Raw genomic sequence first — 23,521 nt, 5'->3', positions numbered from 1 at the left:
AAGTGTTCCAACCCTTTAATCATTTTAGTTGCCCTTCTCTGTACTTTTTCCAGTGCTATGATATCTTTTTTAAGGTGTGGCGACCAGAACTGTACACAGTACTCCAAATGAGGCCTCACCATCGATTTATACAGAGGCATTATGATACCGGCTGATTTGTTTTCAATCCCTTTCCTAATAACCCCTAGCATAGCATTAGCTTTTTTTATGGCAGTCGCACACTGTGCTGACGTTTTTAGTGAGTTATCTATCATGACTCCAAGATCTCTCTCTTGGTCAGTCTCCGCCAGTTCAGACCCCATCAACTTGTATTTATATTTTGGATTTTTGGTTCCAATGTGCATTACTTTGCACTTGGCTACATTGAACCTCATTTGCCACATGGATGCCCACTCTTCTAGCCTCGACAGATCCCTTTGGAGTGCCTCACAATCCTCTCTGGCTTTCACCACGCTGAACAATTTCGTGTCATCTGCAAATTTAGCCACTTCACTGCTTAATCCCAATTCCAAATCATTAATAAACAAGTTAAAAAGCATTGGACCCAATACCGACCCCTGTGGCACCCCACTGCTCACCACCCTCCACTGTGAGAAGTGCCCGTTTATACTCACTCTCTGTTTCCTATTAATTAGCCAGTTTTCGATCCACAAGAGGACTTGGCCCTTTATCCCATAGCTACTGAGCTTACTTAGGAGCCTTTGATGAGGAACTTTGTCAAAAGCTTTCTGGAAGTCAAGATAAACAATATCTATCGGGTCTCCCTTGTCCACTTGTTTGTTCACTCCCTCAAAGAACTCTAACAGATTGGTGAGACAAGATCTTCCCTTACAGAACCCATGCTGAGTTTTCCTCATCAGCTTTTGGTCATCAATGTGCCCACTAATTTTATTTTTGATAATAGTTTCCACCAACTTACCCGGTATTGACGTCAGGCTGACTGGCCTGTAATTTCCCGGATCTCCCCTGGAACCTTTTTTAAAGATGGGGACAACATTAGCTACCTTCCAGTCCTCAGGAACAGATGCAGAGTTTAATGACAGATTACATATTTTTGTGAGGAGATCTACAAGTTCACACTTGAGTTCTTTCAGAACTCTTGGATGTATGCCATCTGGGCCCAGTGATTTATCAGTTAGATATATATACATTTCCCAACCCCTAGCTGGGAATATATCTAACAGTAAAAACTCACTCACTTCGTTAATTCACTTCCCAGCAATTGACGTTTCCTTCATCAAATGATACTGCTTTCTGAGTGCACACTCAGACTAAACTAAATTATTTTTATATTATTTCACCATTATTATTCTTACATCTATATCTTGAATTCTACATTTTCTCAAATTTTAAAATTAACCCTCTAAAATGAGTCTTAAATTTTATCCTTAGCCCAATCAATCAAAAATGCCTTCTTTTCTTTCAGCGTAATCACCACTGAAAATTTGTTTGCCACGGCTGAAGAGTCCTTGGGTCCCCATCTTTTAATAAAAATGTCAGCATCTATCAACAGACACTAAATTCCTTAGGACTGGATCCAGCCATTTCACTCTGTATATCATACCATGGACTCGTGAAATCATGTGATCCAGTGTCTCAAGCTATCTCCATCCACATCCGTAATATCTCTCCTGAAATGTGATGTAACATTCATGCAACATTCCCTCAAAATTGCTAAGGGGAGCACATTCATACTAGTTAGGAAGAAAGCTCAACTAAAGTTGGGAATCATAACTGATATTAATCCCTTTTCTTTTATCATAGCTTTTATTGGATTGGAGCCTTAAGTAGGGTTGCCAACTAGGGGTTGGGAAATTCCTGGAGATATGGATATAAAGACTGGGGAGGATTGGATTTGGAGAAGGGAAGGAGTTCAGTGGGAATGTGATACCAACAGCCATTTTCTCCAGGGGAACTGATCTCTCTAGTCCAGGAAATATTCAGGCCTCACCTGGTGGTTGGCAACCCTAGCTGTAACAGTGCAGTCCTAAACAGAGTTGTACCCTTCCAGAAACATTTACTTCAATAGACTCAGAAGGCTGTAAATCTGTTTAAAACCTTTTGCTACAAGGCTTTTAACTTGCAAAAGCAAAAGATACGAACTTGGGCTTTCTAATACTACCTAAATTTTCTCTTGTGTAAAATCTATGTTGCTAACTGCAGTGCCTTTTGAAAACAGGGCTGCTGTTTTTATCTAACAATCCCAGTTTATCCCTCTATTGTTGTGCCAAAATGTTTAAATCAATTTGGTTCAGCCTGGCTTTAAACTGAAATCAAATGAAGGGTGGGGGGAGAAAAAGCCTTCTTTTCTGCAAATGTGCATTTGCTAATGGCATGGTGTTACTTTTGCTTCCATACTCATCATAAATGAAAAAGGCATTACAATATTTAGCATCTTGTTTTTATGAAGACCTCTTATACAACGACATGTTTCTAAATAGCTGTAATTCTGCAGAAACACTTTGCTTTTGTGCAGACAATTCACAGCATGCACAACTGTTTTAAATTTAATGGATGTGTGACCTTGCCTATTTAATAGCATGTTCATCCACATTTGCCTCTGGACAAGGTAATTGGATTCCATTCAGAATTTAAGAAAAATAGATCAAGTTGACGTTCTCTTTTTGTTTCAGGCTTTGAAACAATTGCTGCTTGCACTGTCCTCAAGAACTGCTTTTCCTTGTTTCATTGCTTCCTTGCTGCTTGCTAATGATAATTTTCTCTTGTGCATCCAGGGTGTTCTAAATATATATGCCAACAACATATATGGGGTTTTTTTGGCCGTCATGCTTGCTTTTAATGGCTTCACCATAGGGCTGAGCACGAGTGCCTGCTTTTCAGGGGAATGGTTGGAAGGATCTCATATTTATTACTGTTATTGTTGCCCCTTCCCCTTGTTTTCAGGCCCTTAAGGATGATGATGCTGAAACTGGGTTGACTGATGCAGAAGATAAAGAAGAACCCAAAGAAAATGAGAAATTAGGAAAAATCCAGTACTCTTTGGATTACGACTTTCAGAACAACCAGGTTTGAAACAAGATAAATGAGATAGGGCTATATGAATGAGAAGATTGTAATACAGCTATCTATATAGTGTTCATTTCGGAAACCTTTCAAATATCTTTTAGACATCAGGCAAAAAACTTTTTTTAGCCCAGGCTGTGGCATTTTGCCCCCTTTATGTGACCTACATGTTGCTGCCTACCCAATTTCCTTAGTGTTCCCTTAGATTTTTGCTGCCATCAAAGATTCTCACCTTAGAATTTGACTTAAAGTATAGGATGGCTTAGCTATAGACAGCAGTATGACAGAATGGCCAGCACGTGGGAGTGACCGTGAAGTTAAAAAAATGAATCCTTTATGCTAAATGAAACAGGTATCTTGCTTAACCAGAAAGAGAGTTTGTTCATTAGTACCTATGTATAATGGTTGCAGAGTATTTATAAGCATATTCATTTTAGAATAGGTTTATAAGCACAATGGTTTCAAAATAGATATAGATCCTTAATTTTTTTATTCACAGACTCAGTCACAAAGACGCATTTCTCTCTGTTCTTCACTCACAGAATAACAGAATAACTTTCACCACACAGACTTCTGCCCAGACTCGCTGAACTAGACTGACCTCTCTCCATCGGCACTCTGGCCAAAAGTGCAGTTCACGCTGCCCCCTAGGGTACAGCCATCGAATAACAAGCACGCTTCACTCACCCATCCAGCTCCCCTCCTTCTTACTTCATAGGCCTGTACATTAAACTACAGTAAAAACCTCCACATTAACCAGCAAGAACAAATCATAAGCTATTATATGGCAAAACATTACACAGGCTTTTAACAGAAAGGGTCCTATCTTTTTTAAAAGCTTTTTTTATAGTCTGTTTTTAGCCTGAAGACCATTTTGTAGATATCATTTTAGGTTGCTGAAGGTTTCTATGCTGTTTGTATGCCCTGGCTTGTTTTTATGGCATGTTTTATTATCCATAAATCTTTTATTGTCATGTTTATAATTTTATTGTACTTGTTTTCACTTTGTGAGCTGCCTCAAGCCGGACTTTGAAGAGGCGGCATATTTTTTTTCTAAATTAAATTAAATAAATAAATTAGTGATCAGGATGAATACAAAATATAATTCTCCTGTAATTAACAGCTCTAAGGTGATATCATAGAATTGTTGCAGACATTTAATTTCTGTAGACTTTTATAAGAAACTTCTGTGTGTGAGAGAGAGAAAGAGAGAAAGAGAGCAATTGCAAAAGGATAGTGAAAATTCTATTTAATTGATTTTTATTGTGTTTTTAATAAAATTGTGAATGAAAAGTCTGGTGCTTATAAGGTTGCCAGGTCGCCTAGGTCCTGGCATGCCCTTCACACATGTGCAGTCCTGTGCTGGTGCAATGATGTCACTTCTGGGAAGTGATGCTATCATGCAAGTCAGGGAAGCCCATGCATGCTTCACAGCAGGTGTCGCGCACAGGGCTGGGCACAGCAGGCAGGAGGCTCACTGGTACTGCAGGGCTGAACACAGCAGGCAGGAGTTCAGGATTACCAGACAGCAAACCGGGGTCCAGGAGTCAGGCCAGGTGTCAGGATCAGGCTATCAGTCAGAGAGAGAGAGGGGCAGGCAGAAGAGTAGTCAATAGGCAGGCCAAGGTCAAAGTCCAAGCAAGCAGCAGAGCAGGGTACACGAACGTCCAGGTAGCAGGGAGTGGCGAGCTGAGTTGCTTCCACGCTTCGGTCTTCCCAGCGTCTTCCTTTATTGCTGTCCTAATGAGGGGCAGCTGTTGCCTCTCCCTCGAACAGCCCAGTCCGGCGTTGTGCTAGTAGCCGGCCACTCCTCCGCCTTTCCAGGAACGCTGCCTTATCTCTAAGTTTCCTCCTTTCAGCTGGCCCCAGAGGCTCGGATTTCGCTCTTGCCCTGGGGGAGTCTTTGTCTCTTACAGCCTCTGTGGAGGTTTCTGGCTGTTCCTCGTCCCTGACAGTCTCTGCAGAAGCTCCAGGCTGTTTCTGCTGAATTCCCTCTGGAGCAGCAGCAGTAGTTTCTGGCTGCTCCTCCTCTCCCATAGCTTCTGCAGGGGCTTCCAACTCCAGAGGAGATCCTGCTGGCCCTTCCTGCTCATCTTCTGAGGAGGACTCTGAGGAGGACTCTGAGGCACTGGGTAAGGTGGCCAGTTGGGGCTGGGGCTGACTCATGACAGCAGGCCAATTTGGGCTCCAAACAGAGCCCATCCAAATCATCCTGCTGCAAAGCACAGGAGTGCTCTCAGGGCAGCACAATGACATCAATAACGTCATTGTGCCAGCCCTGGACACGTGCCTAGGAGGCCTGTTCCCCACCTTCTCCCACCCCCACCCACCCCCCGCTGGCCAGGTAAACGGTGATGGAGGGTGAAAGGTGGGAGTGGGGAATCCCTAATTCCTATCAGTAGAATGGGAACCCTAGGTGTTCAAAATTGTACATTCTCACTGAAAGTACATATCAACATTTGAAGCAGTTCTAGTTTCAGTCCAGCATTACAATGTGACTTTTCACAGCCCTGCCCCCTCCATCATATTCTTCTCTGGGGCATGGGATGAATTGAGAACTCCCCCTCCCCCCCCTCCACTTCCTCCAACTAGGAGCTCATTTACCAGAAGACAATCCTGTTCTTGAGATATAAAGCCTCTCCATATGGCTGAGGAAATGGGGCAGAGAACAAGCAGCAAACTGTTGTCATGTCTGAGCCCCATCCATACCAATGTTAATGGTCCTTCTATGCTGAACCACTGAATCCTGCTGTAACTCAGTGTCATTCTACCAGTGTCATAACTATTTCCTTCTCAGGCTTCCACAGGTGTTTATCTGATGGACTGTAACAGCATCCAGTGTTTTTGACCTTGTACTCCCTCTCAGCTTTTGCTATGTCTTGCTTCTTAGTGACTCACTTTGATATTACAAGTATGTAGAACATTCTCACACTCTCTCACATGATATCAATCCTATCAACTTTTACTCTTGCTGCTTAGATGCTTACCTTGCTTCTGAGTAGTCCTATGGACATATATATGGAAATGATCTGATTTATGAATAAAAACCATTTAACCAAGAACCTGTGTCTTGCTGCAATGGTCCAGGGATCTATCTGCCATATCCTGTCATCCATAGCCTGACATTTTAATAGGAATCCTCGTTTTTCCTCTGTACCTGCAACCCTTGGATAATGGCTACCGTCTCCACGTTGTTAGAGCCTGACCTGGGGCCACCAGCGCCAGAGAATCCTATCAATCAACTGGGACAGGGTATAACTCTGGAGAGGAACTCCAGAGAGCTGGTACCTGTGACCCATACTCGTTTGGACTATCTAATGGACCATAATATCTCTGCTATGAGGGGACTCGGTGCCGCAGGAAACCTTCCAATGTATCATGAACTGGGAGCGATCCCCAAAGCCGGGTCTACCTACTAACAATGGAGTCTGCCAACCACGCACGAGTGGAGCCCTCGCAGATCCATAATGGCAGAGGAGAGAATGCAGCACTGTGGAACAACATATTTTCGACGTTCCCTTGAACTAGAAACTTATGTCGGAGAGCTGACTGCAAGGAGGGACGCCGCTTTAGTGACCCATATGGGTTGGAGCTTGAACCCACCACAACTGGAGGAATTACAAATATTGGGGACCCTAGATTACCCCCTCGCAATGCTGTGGAATATCGTGGGGTTGCTATTAACCCAGGAACAGATCCTTTGGATACTTGCGAGCTGGGGGCTGTGGCCAGGGCAACACACCAGGATTGGGGCCAGATGCCGCAGCTACCCGCATTGCAGGATAAAGCAACACAATGCGTGTTGCCAGATGTACAAAGGCAGGGGGGTTGTGGATTAACCCCTAATAACAGACACCCTTTGGTGGATTATACCATTGAGAAAGAGACGGGATCCCTGGAATCAAGCGACTCAGAGGTGGCGGCTGGGCTAGAAATCCCTGTCGGGGGCCAGACACTGCAAATTGAGAGAGATGGGATACATCCAACTCGAGAGGAACTAGCTCGTGCCGTGAGGATACAACAAGAATGGGAACGGAACCTCCTCAAAGAACAAGGGAACTTAAGTGTGCCGGAGGCACCAGCGAGGACAATAACAGGAGTTAGCGAGGAGTCAGAGAGGCCCCCTCTCCTGCCACAGTGGGGAAGAGTCTCGCAAATTGGGCAAGAACCAATAGACTTTTCAGGGATTGTACCACTGGAAAGGGGAAGAGCGGCTTTAATGACTCCCACGCAGTTCATGGATGACAAAAGAGTTCTCTTAAGTACACAGGTTCCGGTAGCAACAATGGGAATAGAGGGAAAAGGTATCATACCACCTTCCCCCCTAGTGACTGCACCAAATATACTATCCTGGGGAGTAGGGATGGGTATGTATGGGAGAGCACAATCGTTGTCCGTTCCCCCAGTTGGGAACGGCACAGGGGTGCCAACTACCACAATGGGGATGAAAGTGCCAACGAACTCACAGAGTCAACCTCCCCTACCAGTACCGATAATCTCCACTTTACCACCCCAGGGGGGAGTGAGGATTCAACAAGGGGGGGACTCAGGCAAGAGGGACCCCACAGCCTTTGACCATACCTCCGATCATGAGAGGCGCAGGGGCACCCAGTGCCACAACAGGGATGAGAGTGTCAAGCTCAAGCTCAAGCAAGCACAGGGGCATCAGTTGCCACCAGTGGGATGAGTGTGCCCCAACCAGGTCAACCACAAGGAAACCCCATCATTGTCTCCAGGGGGACAGGAGTACAAATACGACACCCGCAAGTGGGGGGTCCTCCAATGAATCTCCCTCAGGGAGCCCCAAGAGTGCAAGCACAAGCCTTTCAACCACAATATGGAGGTATACTGCAGGCTGCTCCAGTGGGCTATGGAGCAAATGGAGTCTACCAGATACCTTCTGTGGCACCGGGATACTTGCAACCACCTCCCTTTGGAGCAGCCCTGATCCACCAGGCGGTGGGATACCAGGGAGCAGGAGGTCTCACAACGGGATTGCCGCAAGGATGGTTCAAATTGGAAGCCACATTTGATGAGAACCCCAGAAACCTCAGATTCTTCATAGTAAAAGCCATGGAGCTTTTCCACAATTGGGGACATTTGATTCCTTCAGAACACAGTCGGGTGAGTCACCTGGGATCTCAAATGGTAGGGGCAGCAGCCAAGTGGTATGTAACCCTGTATAACATGGGAGCACCTGAGCTGCAAGACTTAAATGCTTTTATATATGCGCTCAAAGCTCAATTTGACGATCCCCTGGAAGGGGAGAGAGCTAGAACAAAGCTTAGAACCATCAAATGGGTCCAGAACCATCAGAACTGCTGCCAAATTTAGACTAGCCACCAAAGTACAGGGCTACCATGAGGAAGCAAAAATTGAACTTTTTCGAAATGGATTAAATGCTGATTTGCTAGATAGAGCACTAATACAGGATGACCCACAAACCCTTTTAGGTTGGATCCAATTGGCATGTGAGGTAGAAAATAGAACTCAAGTAGTAAAACTTGTTAGAATGCAACAGCATGCTGGGGCGAGGAGCCCGACAACTGCAGACAGGGGCAGGGGCCATACTGCGCTGGGTCCAAAAGCTCCTATCTCCACAACTGGGAGAGAAGCACGATGGAGACAAGGACTATGCCTCAACTGGGGGGGCATGGGACATTTTGCAGCACAATGCCCCATAAGACTGGTACAGAGGGGAAAGAGCCAAGGTATGCCCAAACCCACAGCTCGCCCTAAACCACCGGGTCAGAAACTGGGGCCAAAATGTCCCACATTTGGGATGTTTGCAATGTTAGCTAATGATTTTTGAATAACTCCATGGATCTTTAGAGAGACGCTAAGCTAATTAGACAGAGAGGCTTGGATTTTAAAACAACCACTTTTTCCTGCAGTCTGCAAAATTGTTATCAGAAAAGGGGAACCCCAAATTAAAAATCTGAGAGCTTTTGCCTAACAACTGGTTTGCATTTTGCACAAGCTACAGCAGCAGAAACCTTTTGAAGTTTTTCTCTCCCTTGAACACAAACAAAGTTGCATAGGAGCCCAGATAGCTATTTGTATAGATTCGGGAAGCTTTGGGTCAGTCAGTCAGGCAAGCCTTTATTGGCATATATAAAATATAAATTTTTTAAATACAGAGACTCCATATAAAATGAGATTAAAATACAGATAGGAGCAGGGCAACAGTGCAGCAAAACCAGTACAGAATATTACTTGTCAGGGCGTATAGCCATGGCACTGTAGAGAAACTTAGCTACTATTTCAGTTATTTCCCCATCTGCGTTGTCAAGCAGGAACTGAACTTTAAAATCATCAGAAAACTCTGAAAGTTGGGCTAATATAGGATGTAGAAGATCCCAGCGTGGCGCCAGATAAAAAGGGCACTGGAGAAGAACATGGAAAACAGTTTCAACACAGTCCATCAAACAACGACAACACCTGCTATAATAAGGAATCCCATGAAATCTGCCAGATAAAATGGCTGAAGGAAGAACATTAAATCTAACCAGAGAAAAGGCTCTACGTAAATTGGGAGCCAGGAGTTGGTAAAGGTATACTGCTGGGAAACTTACATTAGGGAAAATCCCCAAGTTTAGGGGAGAACAAGTTCTATTAGCAGAACTATAGAGAGTTTGTAACTCTAATCCCAAAACACTGTATTTTATTTTTGAGAAGGCCTCAGACTCAGATAGCAGTGATATAGATTCTATAGATAAGTTCAAGGAACTTATTTTACCTTCAATACAGGCTTTGGGACAAGGAGTTTAAATGCCCGTTTCCCTGCCACTGCGCAGTGGCAGGGAAAGGGGCATTTAAACCCCTGAATCAGCTGCCCATCAGAGGCTTCCCCGACGAGCGGCTGAGTGCTGGGCTGCAGAGCTTAAAATGCCTCTTTCCCTGCTGCTGCTCAGTGTGAGAGGGGCGAGGGAATCTCCCCACCCCTCTTGCACCAGGTGCAGCAGCCCGGCAGCCTCACCCAATGAGAGCGGGATGGGGAGATTCTCCCCTCTCCTCTTGCATCAAGGAAACAGAACTGTGGGGAAGTAGGGTTAAGCCTGCAAATCCCCACCCAGCACTCTGTTCACCCGCTGCTGTTGGGGCCAGGGAACTCCCCGGTCCGGTCAGCACTGGGTGAAAGGGGCGGCAAGGAAGCAGGCATAAGCCTGCACCTCCCCGCAGGGCACTCCGTTTACCCGCTGCTGATGGGGGCGGGGAAATTCCCGGTCCTGTCAGCGGTGGGTGAAAGGGGCGGTGGGGATGACGGCTTATGCCTGCAGGTCCCTGCCGGGCATTCTGTTCACTTGCTGCTGATGCAGCCAGGGATTTCCCCAGTCCCATCAGCAGTGGGTAAAAGGGGCAGTGGGGATGCAGGCTTATGCCTGCAACTCCCCGCCAGGTGTTACATTCACCCACCACTGACAGGGCCAGCGATTTCCCTGGCCCTGTCAGAGGCAGGTGAAAGGGGCAGCGAGCAAGCAGGTATAAGCCTGCACCTCCCCGCAGGGTGCTCCATTCAACTACCACTGATGGGGCCAGGCATTTCCCCAGTCCCGTCAGCAGCGGGTGAAAGGGGCGGCGGGATGTAGGCTTATGCCTGCAAGTCCCCTCCGGGCGCTCCGTTCACCTGCTGCTGATGGGGCCAGGGAAATCCCGGTCCCGTCAGCGGTGGGTGAAAGGGGTGGCGAGGAAGCAGGCATAAGCCTGCACCTCCCTGCTGAGTGCTCCATTCACCTACCGCTGACGGGGACAGAGATTTCCCTGGTCCCGTCAGTGGTGGGTGAAAGGGGTGGCGAGGAAGCAGGCATTAGCCTGCACCTCCCTGCCGGGCGCTCCGTTCACCCATCGCTGACGGGGCCAGGGATTTCCCTGGTCCTGTCATTGGCAGGTAAAAGGGGCGATGAGGAAGCAGGCATAAGTCTGAACCTCCCCACCAGGCATGGGAGAAACAGCCCAGCGCGCTCGCTCTCCCGGTGGGAGAGAGGGGTGAAATCTCCCCTCCCTTTCACACTGGGTAAGTTTGCACCACCAGGCTTTTTCTCCTCAATGTCAAAGAGACACGGAGATTTTCCCCGTCTCTTTGACACCAGGGAGAAACAGCCCAGTGCACTCGCTCTCCCTGTGGGGAAGAGGGGGGAAATCTTCCCTCCATTTCACACCAGGAAAGTCTGTGCCACCAGGCTTTTTCTCCCCGATGTCCCTGTCTCTTTGACACCAGGGAGATGCAGCCTGGCCCACTCTCTCTCCCAGTGGGAGAGGGGAGGAAATCTCCCCTCCCCCTCAGCACTGGGAAAGTCACCGCCAGGCTTCTTCTGCTGGGTGTCAGAGGGAGCAGCCCCGCAGCGCCCACCCTTTAAACTATCAGCTAAACTATCAGGAATCCCCCTTGCCGCCTGCCAGCTGATAGTTTAAAGGGATCTTTAATGGGCCAGGTAAGTGTGTTGGAGGTGAGGGGGGTAAGTGCAGGATTTGGGGTGGGGGTGCTGGGAGAAAACCCAGCCCCCTGAATCACTTTGGAATTCTCCAAATCTTTACAAAGCATTCCAAAGTGATTCAAATACCCTAATATTTGGGTATTTCCATTTTTTTTTCCTGCTTCGGGTAAACCTGAAGCAGGGAATCCAAATATTTTCGGAGTGCACACCTCTAGAATCAGATGCATTGACTGTAGCAATCCCAGCAAATTGGCAAGAGAGGATTGATTTTCTTAAGCAAGATAGTTTGGCAAAATCCTTAATTATAAGCTCAGTAATTCGTCATGAGTTGGCTAACTTGCATACTCTGGAAACAGCAAAAGCTGTGCTTGAACTTTTAAGGAAAAAGTATGAAGGGCAAATAAAGTTCTATACTTAAAGAGCCAACTGTGTGATTTTAAAATGAGAGAAGGTGATGACCCAGAAACTGTCTAGAAAAACTACTGTTTTAAGTTTGAAGCATGGCTACATAAATAAAAAGATTAATTGCTTTTCATGTGGGGAAAATCATTTCTCCAGAGACTGTGAATCAAAGAGGGTGCATGGCCAAAAGCCTACTGGCTCACATGCTCAGTATGAAAGAGTGCCACCTGCCAGCTGAGAAAATGTTAACAGCAGAGAAAATTACAACAGCAGAGGAAATTTAGTAACAGAAGGAATTTCAGACCTCATACCAGAGGAAATTACTTTAATGCAATGTGAGGCAATGGCAGATATATTCAGAGTGTTGAAAGTGATCATACGCTAAGAATTTGTGATACTCAGGATGTTGAAAGTAAGAAATTGTTGTTGGACAGTGGATCGTGCATGCACATTTGCAAAGATTGTGAATCTTTTTGTGAACTTGTTACTGAAAATAGACCCAGACTTCTACAAGCTAATAAAGAATCTCTTCATGTAGAAGCGATTGGAATAGTGCCTATCAAAATCCTTACTACAACTGGAGATATAGTGACTGCTAAATTACAGAATGTAGCCCTGATTCCTGAAGCAGCAGAGAATTTGATTTCAACTAAGAGACTTGTAGAAAACAATCATATGGTGATTCTCAAGAAGAAATTGGGTGGAAGTATGATCTTTGGTGAAACAACTTGCATTGAGTTTGTGGTGGAAGAGAGAAATGGATTTCACTATCTTGTGGATGTTAGTGAAGACTCAGAAATTGTTGACAATGATGAAGGACAAATTTGTCAACCTAGTTAAAGTGTTTGTAATCACTGCAGATGTCTGTATTCGTGGCATGTGAGACTAGGACACCATAGTGTGCAAAGTGTTCAGAAGTTGTTGAAAGACTGTGGAATTTCTGTTCCTAGTTGTGATAAGACAAGAGAAAGATGTGATACATGTCTTAAAGCAAAGGGGACTGGCCCAGGTTTCACAGGGAAGTCCACTACTCATGATGAGGAGTTTCTAGAGACTGTATATTCTGACCTTGTCAGCCCACTAGCGCAATCTTTTGGCAGAACAAGTATTTTGCAACATTTACTGGAAGCAAAACAAAATACAGCTTTGTATACCAGATGAAGAGCAAAGATGAAACACTTGAAAAATTCAACTACTTTGTTGCCACAGTTAAGAATAAGTTTGGCAAAGCACCCCATAGTCTGTGCACTGATGATAGTGGAGAATATTGCAATGCAGAATTCAAAAGATTTTTGGAACATAAAGGCATTGAGCATAAAGTAACTATACCTCATTTACCACAACAAAATGGATGTTCTGAGAAATTGAACAGGACTATACAGGATATGTGCAGGTCTTTGCTGATATGTTCTGGACTGCCTAATGGATTATGGGCTGAAGCTGTGAACACAGCTGTCTACCTACATAACAGAGTACCTTCAAAGGTAACAGGCATCACTCCATTTGAAGCTTGGGTTGCCAAAAAGCCAGCTCTAAAGCACATCAAATCTTTTGGCTCCAAAGCCTATACCCACGTACCAAAGGAGAAAAGAGGAAAGCTAGATCCTCAAGCTGAAGTTGGACTAATTGTGGGTATCCTGTTGGTGGAAAAGGATAAAGAATTTTCACTCCTCAAGAATGCAGAGTGAAGGAATGCAAGGTCATATATGTGAATGAGAACCATTTGCCACATGCTTCTAACACAACTGAATCCACAGGGACAAGTGATCCAAAGGATGCAGAGACTGCTCCTGAAGAATTAGTTGTTTGGTTACCTGCAGAGACACCTGGGAAACTGGCAAGTCCACCTTCTCAAGAGAGTACCCAAACAGAAGGGGAAGCAGGGACTGGACCACAGTGGTTGCAGAAATATCTAAACTGCCTGCAGAAGAAAGAGACAAATGGATTGAAACAATGGAAGAAGAATTGCAATCCATAAATGTAAAACAAGTATGGAGTCTTACAAAGTTACCTCCAGACAGAAAATCTGTTAGAGGTAAATGGGTGTTCAAAATCAAGTATAATGCTGGTGGGACTGTGGCGCGTCTAATAGCCAAAGGATTCTCACAGGAATATGGAACTGAAACTTTTGCACCAGTTATCAACCATGCAACATTCAGGACACTGCTTAGTGTTGCAGCCTCAAGAAACATGATAGTGGAGCATCTGGATATAAAGAAAGCTTTTCTCAATGGAGAATTATCTGAAGAAATATATATGGAGCAACCTGAAGATTTCCAGATGAGAGGACTAGAAGATCATGTGTCCTAACTCAACGAAGGTCTATATGGATTAAAGCAAGCAGCAAAAGCCTGGTATGACAAAATATCAGTTACTGCAAAAGCAAAGATTTAAGCAAAGAAAAGCAGAACCTTGTCTATATACCAGAGTTAAAAGTGGACAATACCAAGACATTCTTGTTCACGTTGATGATTTGATAATATCTTGTCAAAACAAATGAGACATTAAAGAAATAGTTTATGGACTAAACAAAGAGGTGGAGGTCAAACAACTTGGAGATGCAAAACACTACCTCGGGATACAAGTTGAAAAACTTGACGATGGAACTTTTCTTTTGAGCCAGAAAAGAAAAACACTGGACTTTGTAGAATTTATTGGCATGAAAAACTGCAATGTGTCAAGTATACCACTTGAACCCGATTACCTGAGATAAAGGGATGGACAACCACTTAGGAATGTTGGTGAATTCAGTTGGTGAAGCAGTCAGAAAACTCCTGTACCTGAGCAAAACTACAAGACCTGATATTACAGAAGTTGTTGGCATCCTATGCAGAAAAGTAAGTTCACCTAATCATCATGATTGGAATGCAGTAAAGAAGCTGGCAAGATACCTGAAAGGAACAGCAGACTTAAACCTGAGAATTTCACCAACTGAAAAACCATGGTTGATTGGATATATGGACGCTAACTGGGGAGAAGTATCAATTAACTACAAATCAACCAGCAGTTACCTATTCTTTTGTGGAGATGGACCGATAGATTGGACTAGTAGGAAACAAACTATTGTAGCACAATCTACAGTGGAAGCTGAATGTGGCTCCCGGAGGCTCGCAAGTTCACTTCTCCGCCTGGTTCCTTTTAACGGGCAGAGAGGACCAGCCGCTCTCCCGATCTATGCACCCAGCGTGTATACCCACCTCTTCCTCTGAAGTCACTTCAGTGCATCATGTCTTGTGGCTCTCAAACATCTCAGGTTTATTCTATGTGGCTCTTACATTAAGCAAGTGTGGCCACCCCTGCTATATACACTTGATTGAAAATGAATCCTACTGAATACAGAGGAATTACTTCTAATTAAAGATGCTTAGGATAGCACCATTAGTAGGAAATTAAAGGCACGTGCTTTCTTTTTGTTGCCACTACTTTAGAAAAATACTAACTCCTGAAATTCTTTCTTCTGGAAATGCAGTCCTTAATCTGGTTTGGACTTATCATTTCCATTCCCCCCCACCCAGTGGGGGCAGGGGATTGCCCGTTCCTACCCCCAACATCACTTACCTGGCTGGTGGAGGGGGGAAGGTGGGGGAACAGGCCTCCAGGGCATGCTCCAGGGGCAGTGAGGTGACATCACTCCCAGGAATGATGTCATCATGCCACACCAGGAGCACTCCCACACTTCACACAGGGCCAATTTGAGCTCCAAAAGGGAACAATCAGGCCTGTATGGGACCCAAATCGGCCCAGTGCAAAGCACATGTATGGACCCAGGTCTACAGAATGACATGACTCCTGGGAGTGATGTCTTCACACCACCTCAGGAGCACACATGTGCTTTGCATGCATGTAAATAGAAAGAGTAAGGTGAGTGCCGGGTTCCCCCCCCCCTTTGCTGGGAGGGTAAGGGAACCTGGCAACCCTATTTGAATGCTGGTGTTTTGTTATTTCCACAGTGTAAGGAAATTTATTTATTATTTATTTTATTTAAAGCATTTGTATGCTGCCTTTCTACACAAATAGGGTTGCCTAGGTGGTGAACATTAGAACGTTTTTATTTTTACTTTTGTTGCAAGCAAAAAAGCAAAAGAACAAGTTGCACTCAGTCGGCACGTGCATAGGGATCAGTTAAGTGTTAAGGAACTGTATTTGCAGTGATTAAATGTTTTTTAGTTTCATTGTACCAAGCCAGGCATTACTGGACAAAAACAGGGCTAGCTGACTCCATGTACTGTTAGCTCTGGCTCCATCTTCTATCAACTGTCATGTTGTTGGTCTATCCCACCAGCTGCAAAGCCATCTCTGCAAATATATCCCTGTCCATTTTGACAGGCAGGCGCCTGGTTAATGGTTGTGCTTGCTGCCTGTCTCCTTCACTACATGGCACAGCATGTGGAGATTGAAAGTGAAACTCTTCACCTAACTCCAATTAGTCATAACATATACCTGGACTAACTGGAATTTGTTTCATCCCCTCAAAGTGGTATTCTAAACCACACCCTGGAGTGCTAGGGTTAACAAATATTATATGTCCATTAACCAGGTTTGTGCTTGTCACAAACTCACTGAGTTTCGTCTAAGGCATCTCAGTACAGCCTGTGTTTTGCACTGACTTAAGCATTTACTGGGTGCTGATTGCTGCATAGCAAAAAGATATGCCCTCAGTCTTTTTGCCACAAGAGTAAGATTGTACTCCATATTCTATAGATCTTCTCAGCTAACTCATCATCTTGTCTACTTTTCAGAGAAGGCATAAAAGAATTGAAGAGCCTATAGAAGCTTTTTCCTCAGTACCCAAAGCAAACACATATGCAAAAGTAGTATGTGAGTTCTGTAGTTGGCCACTGTACATCACTAGGATCTCTTGAAAACTGTAGGAAATTTAAATCTTCAAAGAGCAGATGTTAAGGGAGGAAAAAAGAGAAAAGGCTGTAAATTTTTGGTAATAAATAGATTTGACCTTCAATATATTGAGGGGAAATTGTCATGAATTTTATTAAAAGGAATGTCATGCTAGCTTTGAGAACTTCCTTTAAAAAGAGCTTATTTTTGCAATGAAATCTTAGATTGTGTTCTTTGTTCAATCAAGGTGTTAAATAGCTTGATTACACAGTCATATTTTGTTGGGCTACTATACGTTACATTTCCCTGCTGGTTCCTGAAATTCCTTGGAATTGGATTATATGTTGCAATGGCTTTAAAAAAAATAAAAGAAGAAGAAACTCATGAAGACTTGACCTGGAAATTCAGTTACAGTCATTACTCGCCACAGAGATGAAAATAGGGACAAGATTATCAAAAAGCTCTAGAGCATAATGACTCCATTACAGGCAGAATAATTTGCTTTTTAAAAATTAAATTAAATGCCCCCTCTGTGGATGAACTGATCCTATGATTTTGTTATGCTAGATGGCTATTTCAGTTATTATCTCAACCTGAAGTAACACCACAACAATGGCTGTAGAAACCAAAGCCAATACAGAAACACCCTACAGTGTCACTGGTCAGTCTGCCAATACCCACTAATCACAAAACAGCTTGCAAATGACTTCTCCCCATTACCCCTGCAAGGAGGACCCAATCAATGCACAGTAATGTCCATACAACCCCATGATTTCACCATGACCCATACAAACAGTACACATATAATGCCTAATACTCATAACAGGTAGGTGGAATGTACAGGCCACCATGATCATCCGCTGTCTTTTCAGGCCACATTGATGCAGTGGGCAAGACAGCTGTCACTGGCAGCCATAAACACAACTCCAGAGGTTTCCACAGACAGTTCCCTGGCAGTACCAACAAAGGCATCCTGAAACAATCACACTTTTTCCAAACAAACAGCCAAGACCATGTATGTAAGGAAAGTGCACATTTCAATCACAACAGCCAGATACACAATCCAGGGGATAGGAGACATTGGCCTCTCTCTCTCAGAGTGTCCTGAGAGTTTTTTGTGCTACCTCCTTCCCCTGCAACTCATCACCAAACCCTACAATTTTTTCCCCTTTCTGTCCCTAACTATCCTATTGATTGGCATGTCTCGCTGCCACCTAATATCCATCACCATCTGGAGCTCCTGGCAGGTGTTAATGATGGTGCAGCTTACAGCCCCTAGAGCTCTCCTTGAGGGTTGTTTGCTGCTGCTGCATTGAACTATTCTGCTTCTCTTGCAGGGGGTGGGGTTGCTTTCTACTACCAGAGTATCCGTTCTCTGGCCCGCTTTTAGCAGCTATGCTATACAATGACTTATTTCCAGCCTACAGTCTAGTTCACTATCAGACTGTCGATGTTCACAGCAGGATGGTCTGCCCATGCTGTAAGGCACTTGTTTTGGGGACATCTCAAAGGATATAAGTCCTGATCTTTTTAACAAGAGATGCCCTGGCTTGAACCTGTGACCATCTGCATGCAAAGCCATGGATGGTCCAACCAAAAGTGAGAGTTACAAATCAAGGAACAGAAACTGCAATTGATAGCTCATAAGCAACAGGATTTTTTTGTAGCTCACTGAGGGAAAAAGACATTGCAGTGTAAACACTGTATGGTTCAAATGGACCCCTATAAGCCAAATGTTACCTATTGCATGTTCTGATGGCAACAATGATTTCATATAAAAGAGAGGGGCACAGGACTTAAACCTACATTTTTACTCCACAGAAAAAATCTTTAATGGTACAGCCATAGAAGGATGGCAGATTCATGATGGGCCATTGCAACATACTGGGATCCCAGCTCATGGCAGATACCCTTTCATCCTGCCCCACCCCGCCCTGCTATGTAGATGAGAAATAAAGGGATCTTGTTTAGGACAGGAGCCCTAAAATGCAAAAAGTTCCAGAGCACTCAGAGAGCTGGAAGGGAAGGAGTTAACAATTGCCTGGAATGAAAGCTTGATCAACAGGCTGCTCCATTCTCTCTGGCCAGTCAGAACCAACCTTGAGGATGACAGTTAGTTGCTGACAGGTTTTTGAGTTCAGTAGAGTTTCTGAACGAGTCTAAAAGGGAAAGTCAGACAGATTCCCCTCTGGTGTGAGAGAAAAGAAATCTTTTGCCCTAACTGAAACGTCATTTTTTGAGGAGGAATTCTAGTTAAGAATTTCAGTATAAAAGCCAGCATACGCTAAAACCAGTTTACACAGCCACAATAGAACTGGGGGTATGTTTTTGGCAAAAGTGAGTGGGTAGTAAGTGGAGACTCCCATTCAAGCCACGTGAAGAAGTGTTATATCTTTTAGGTAAAGATGATTAACTCCTGCTCAGTGTCTAAATGGGATTTGGCTCTGAGGAGGACCCCAGTCTTCTATGAAGGGAAAGCAGTTTTGAACTAACGTCAGGAAACCTGAGTTGTGAATGAACATCATTGCTGTAACCAAAGTATGAAACAAACCACCTCTCGCTGTTAAGGATTAAGGACATAGAAACTAAGCTTCTAGAAAACTATTTTGCCTGTTACTTAGAGTATTCTGTTCTACCAACAAATTTTACCTCAGCACTTTCATTCCCTGACTGCCCTTATTCCATCCTGGTCTGTTCAATAAAGTTGTTTCTTTTGAACATTATACAGTATTCAGTGCCATTTCAAATACAGTGGAAGAGGGCTCCTTCTTTCCCCCATCAAGTTTCTGGGCTGGTCTAGAAAGCTAAAATAATAACTGCTTATCAGGTGGGACACAAAACAACTTTAACACCACAAATGGAGACATGCTAATTGGGGCTGTTCAACCAAACCAGGCAAACTTGGATTTTGGTAGGGAAAACTGCCTCAGAGTGAGGGAGTGAAGGGAAATCCATCATAACAGTGTCACAGGAGAAAGGGCTGGGAAGAGCCACATGGGCAGAACCATATGCCGGGAGGAGCACATGGGCAGAAACAATATGGGTTCATGACACAATAATCACCTTCAGGTCTGACCCAGTCACATGCCAGGTTATCGTTTATTTTTTTCCATTCTCCTAATCCAATCACAAATTCTGTGTTCCATTGATTCGTTTCCAATGCCTGCTACTTATTTTCTTCTGCAGATATTGTAATCTGTGCCCCTGCTCAGTATCAGAACAACAGCATTGCTTAGTTTGATATCACACTAGCAACAAAGACCATTGTGGGAAAAAATACAACGGGGTCTAGAAAGGGGAGGGCAGGCAGGCGGGCATTCCCTCCTCCTCTGTCACTGATCACAGCCAGATGAAAGTGGGGGGGCAGGCATGGCCACCTCCACTGTGCATGATCCCGGCAGTGAAGGAGGGCGGGCATTGCCACCTGCTCTGTGCCTGATTCCATCCAGGTGAAGCTGGGTGGGCATTGCCACTTGCTCTGCTTCTGATCCCAGCTGGGTGAAGAAGGGATGGGCATTTCTTCCTGCTCTGCAACTGATCCCTGCTAGGTGAAGTCAGGAAGCAGGCATTGCCACCTGCTCCGTGCCTGATCCCAGCTGGGTGAAGGGGGGGAGGACATTATGTCCTTCTCTGTGCCTGATCCAGGCCAGGTGATGGGGGAATGGGCATTTTCTCCTGCTCCACAGCATATCTGAGCCAGGTGAAGGGGGTGGGCATTGCCACCTACTCCATGGCTAATACCAGCTGAGTGAAGGCAGGGGGTGGACATTGCCACCTCCTCCACTCCTGATCCTGGCCACCTGAAGGAGGTGGGCATTGCCACCTGCTCTGCTCCTGATTCCAGCCGGCTGAAGGTAGGGGATGGACATTGCCATCTGCTCTGTGCTTGATCTCAGCCACATGAAGGGGGGATGGGCATTGCCACCTTCTCCACGCCTGATCCTGGTCGGGGGAACCTGGGACGGGCATTGCCACCTGCTCTGCTCGTGATCCCAGATGGGTTAAGGGTGGGGCAGGCATTGCCTCCTGCTCCATGTCTGATTCCAGCCGGGTGAATGGGGCTGGCATCGCTGCCTGCTTCGCACCTGATCCTGGCTGGATGAAGGGGGTGGGCATTGCTACTTGCTCTGCTCCTGATCCCAGTTGGGTAGTGGGGGTAGTGGGAATTGCCTTCTGCTCCACTCTTGATCACAGCTGGGTGAAGGGGAGATGGACATTGCCACCTGCTCCGCTCCTGATCCCACTTGGGTGAATGTGGGGTGCGAGCATTGCCATCTGCTCCACTGCTGATCTTGGCTGGATGAAGGGGGGAGCAGGCATTGCCACCTGCTTTGCTTCTGATCTGAGCTGGTTGAGGGGGGCAGGCATTGCCACCTACTCTACTCCCGATCCCAGCTGAGTAAGGGGTGGGCAGGCATTGCCTTCTGCTCCAGGCATGATCTCAGCTAGGTGAAGGTGGCGGGAGGGCATTGCCACCTGCTCCGTTCATGATCCCAGGTCAGGTATTGCCACCTGCTCTGCGCCTGATCCCAGCTGGGTGAAGGCGGGGGTGGGCATTACCACCTGCTCCACTCCTGATCCCAGCTGAGTGATTATGGGCATTGCCACCTGCTTTGCTTCTGATCCCAGTTGGATGAAGGTGGGGGGCAGGTATTGCCCCCTCTCCACTCTTGATCCCAACTGGGTGAAGGCAAGGGGAGGGCATTGTCACCTGCTCCACTCCTGATCCCAGCTGGGTGAAGGTGGGGGGAGGGTATTGCTGCCTACTCCACACCTGATCCCAGCCTGGGCTTCCCACTGTGGCATGCTCTCTGGAAGTCTGGCTACCTCATCTGGGCTTCCCTCCACAGCCACACCCTCTGGAGGTGCACCAGGGTAGGAAGTGAGTTCTTAAATACGCCTAGCCTTTTATATAGTAGGGTTAGCAGAAACCAGGGGAGAAAGGAGAAAAAGAAAGTTGCTAAGACTTCCTATTTCAAGAGTTCATGTTCAAAGTGGCAAGGCAGTGGCCAAGATGCAGACTCCAAGGCCTAACAGAGACCTGCCCCCTAATAAGGTAGGAGTTATCTGCTGGCACAGGGGCCACATTTATTGAATAGGATCTATAGTGGGGAGAGTTCTGGAATCAAAACCTAGAAAAGGGGTAGCCAGTCTTGCTGCCCAAGAGTTCCTATGCCTGCAGCAGCCACAAGACAGACAGGTACAGGTTCCCCGTCATCACTGAGCCTTCATGCTAAAACTGCTGTACCTGTTATAGCTATCTGTCATCCACGCTAGAAAGGCACAAGATTCCTAAGAGAATAAAGGTGGCAAACACTCAGAGGAACATCTGCTTTCCCTTCCCACTACTGCTGGAGACTATGCTGGTGGTTCTATTTATGCCCAGCAGGTCTAATGTGAGAAAGGACTTCTTTGGGTTTTTAAAGAATTTTTACACTTTGATATGTAAGTTGTGATGTAGCTATGGAGGCCATCAATGCATTTTTGAACACTTATGCATCTGGAACTACAATGGGCAAAAAAACTGAGTGTATGAACAAAAGGCTAACGTTACTTCATGAACATAAATGTCACATGATTAATTCATGTAAATTAAACTTACAAAGCCCCATAATTAAAATGACTCCCAAGATAACTATAAAATCAGTTTTCATTCCAATTTCACATGCTTGTAGTTCAAGGTTTTGCAGTTGGTCTGGATTTTTGGCTATTATAACAATAAAGAAAAAGCTCAGAAATCTAGGTTTAGTTACCTGTTGTGCTGTAGATTTCTAGAATAATTTACTCTTCTGTTTGACATATACTGTAAAAAGTTAGGCAATTACAAATATTCTTAAATTTGTTTTTTATCTGAAATTAAGATGTGTAGCTATGTATCCAATGGCCAATTGCAGTTTTAGAAAATAGAAAGACCAGAATAATAGTCTAGCATTTCTAACCAAGAACCTGTTATTAATACCAACTGGCAGGGTGAAACCAATTTTTCTATATATAACACTTTCTACCCTCCTTTATCTCTTTTTCTCTCAACTTCTCCTTCTGTTCCTATTTTCTTATTTTTTTATATTCTGTCTTTCTTCTCCTTTCTGTTATTTACATTCTCTAGCTTTTTGAAAAGATAGCTACTTCTAAAGTTACTGTAGTTCTCTTGACCCACTTCTAAACTTACTGTAATTTTTGGACCCACTTGCAAAATTACTCGATATTCCCATTCACTCCCAAATCCAATAGCATAAAATCACTGAACAAGTTTCTATTTTGTTTTCCAAGTTAACTATATAGAAGTCTATGGCCATTTCCACACACGTTGAATAATGCACTTTCAATGCACTTTCGCAATCCTTTGGAAGTGGATTTTTTTGTTCCACACATGGAAAATCAGTTTCAAATATTCACTAAAGAGTATTGAAAGTGGATTATCCAACATGTGTGGAAGCAGCCTATGTTTATGCTTTGTTATGTAATGAGTGGAATTGCTGTATGTTGCAAACACTCGTTTTGTCATTGGGGGTGGGAGGCTGACACAACAGAACTAAAATAAGTAAAAGGTGAGGAATATTTTTGATAAAATATTTTTTTTCTTAGCTATCTATTTATTTAGCTTTGTTTCTGAGACAGGATGTTCTGGTTATGTATAATATTGTAACTCTAAATTACATTGTTCAAGAAATGCTGAAAATTCTTCCCTGCCTGCTCAAATACCTATATATTTTTTTAATAATCACTGTTTCATGATTAAGAAGGTCATTTAACTTGCAAATACCTTCTTCATATGCAGTGGGGGGGGAATCTGTTAGAATGCTGTTTGGCATCTTCAGTACAAA

General features: G+C 44.7%; 1 protein-coding gene across 1 annotated transcript in view; it reads left to right on the top strand.

Annotated features, from left to right (window-relative positions):
* SYT1 (synaptotagmin 1) overlaps window positions 1-23,521 on the top strand; it is a 200,512-nt gene that overhangs the window by 52,982 nt on the left and 124,009 nt on the right. The window contains exon 3 of the mRNA XM_054988878.1: window positions 2,905-3,027. Coding sequence (XP_054844853.1) covers window positions 2,905-3,027 — 123 coding nt within the window. The remainder of the gene's footprint in view (window positions 1-2,904; window positions 3,028-23,521) is intronic.

The sequence above is a fragment of the Eublepharis macularius genome, chromosome 9 (genome assembly GCF_028583425.1).
Source record: "Eublepharis macularius isolate TG4126 chromosome 9, MPM_Emac_v1.0, whole genome shotgun sequence".
Classification (NCBI taxonomy): Eukaryota; Metazoa; Chordata; class Lepidosauria; order Squamata; family Eublepharidae; genus Eublepharis; species Eublepharis macularius.
This window is presented reverse-complemented; position numbering and strand designations above follow the sequence as displayed.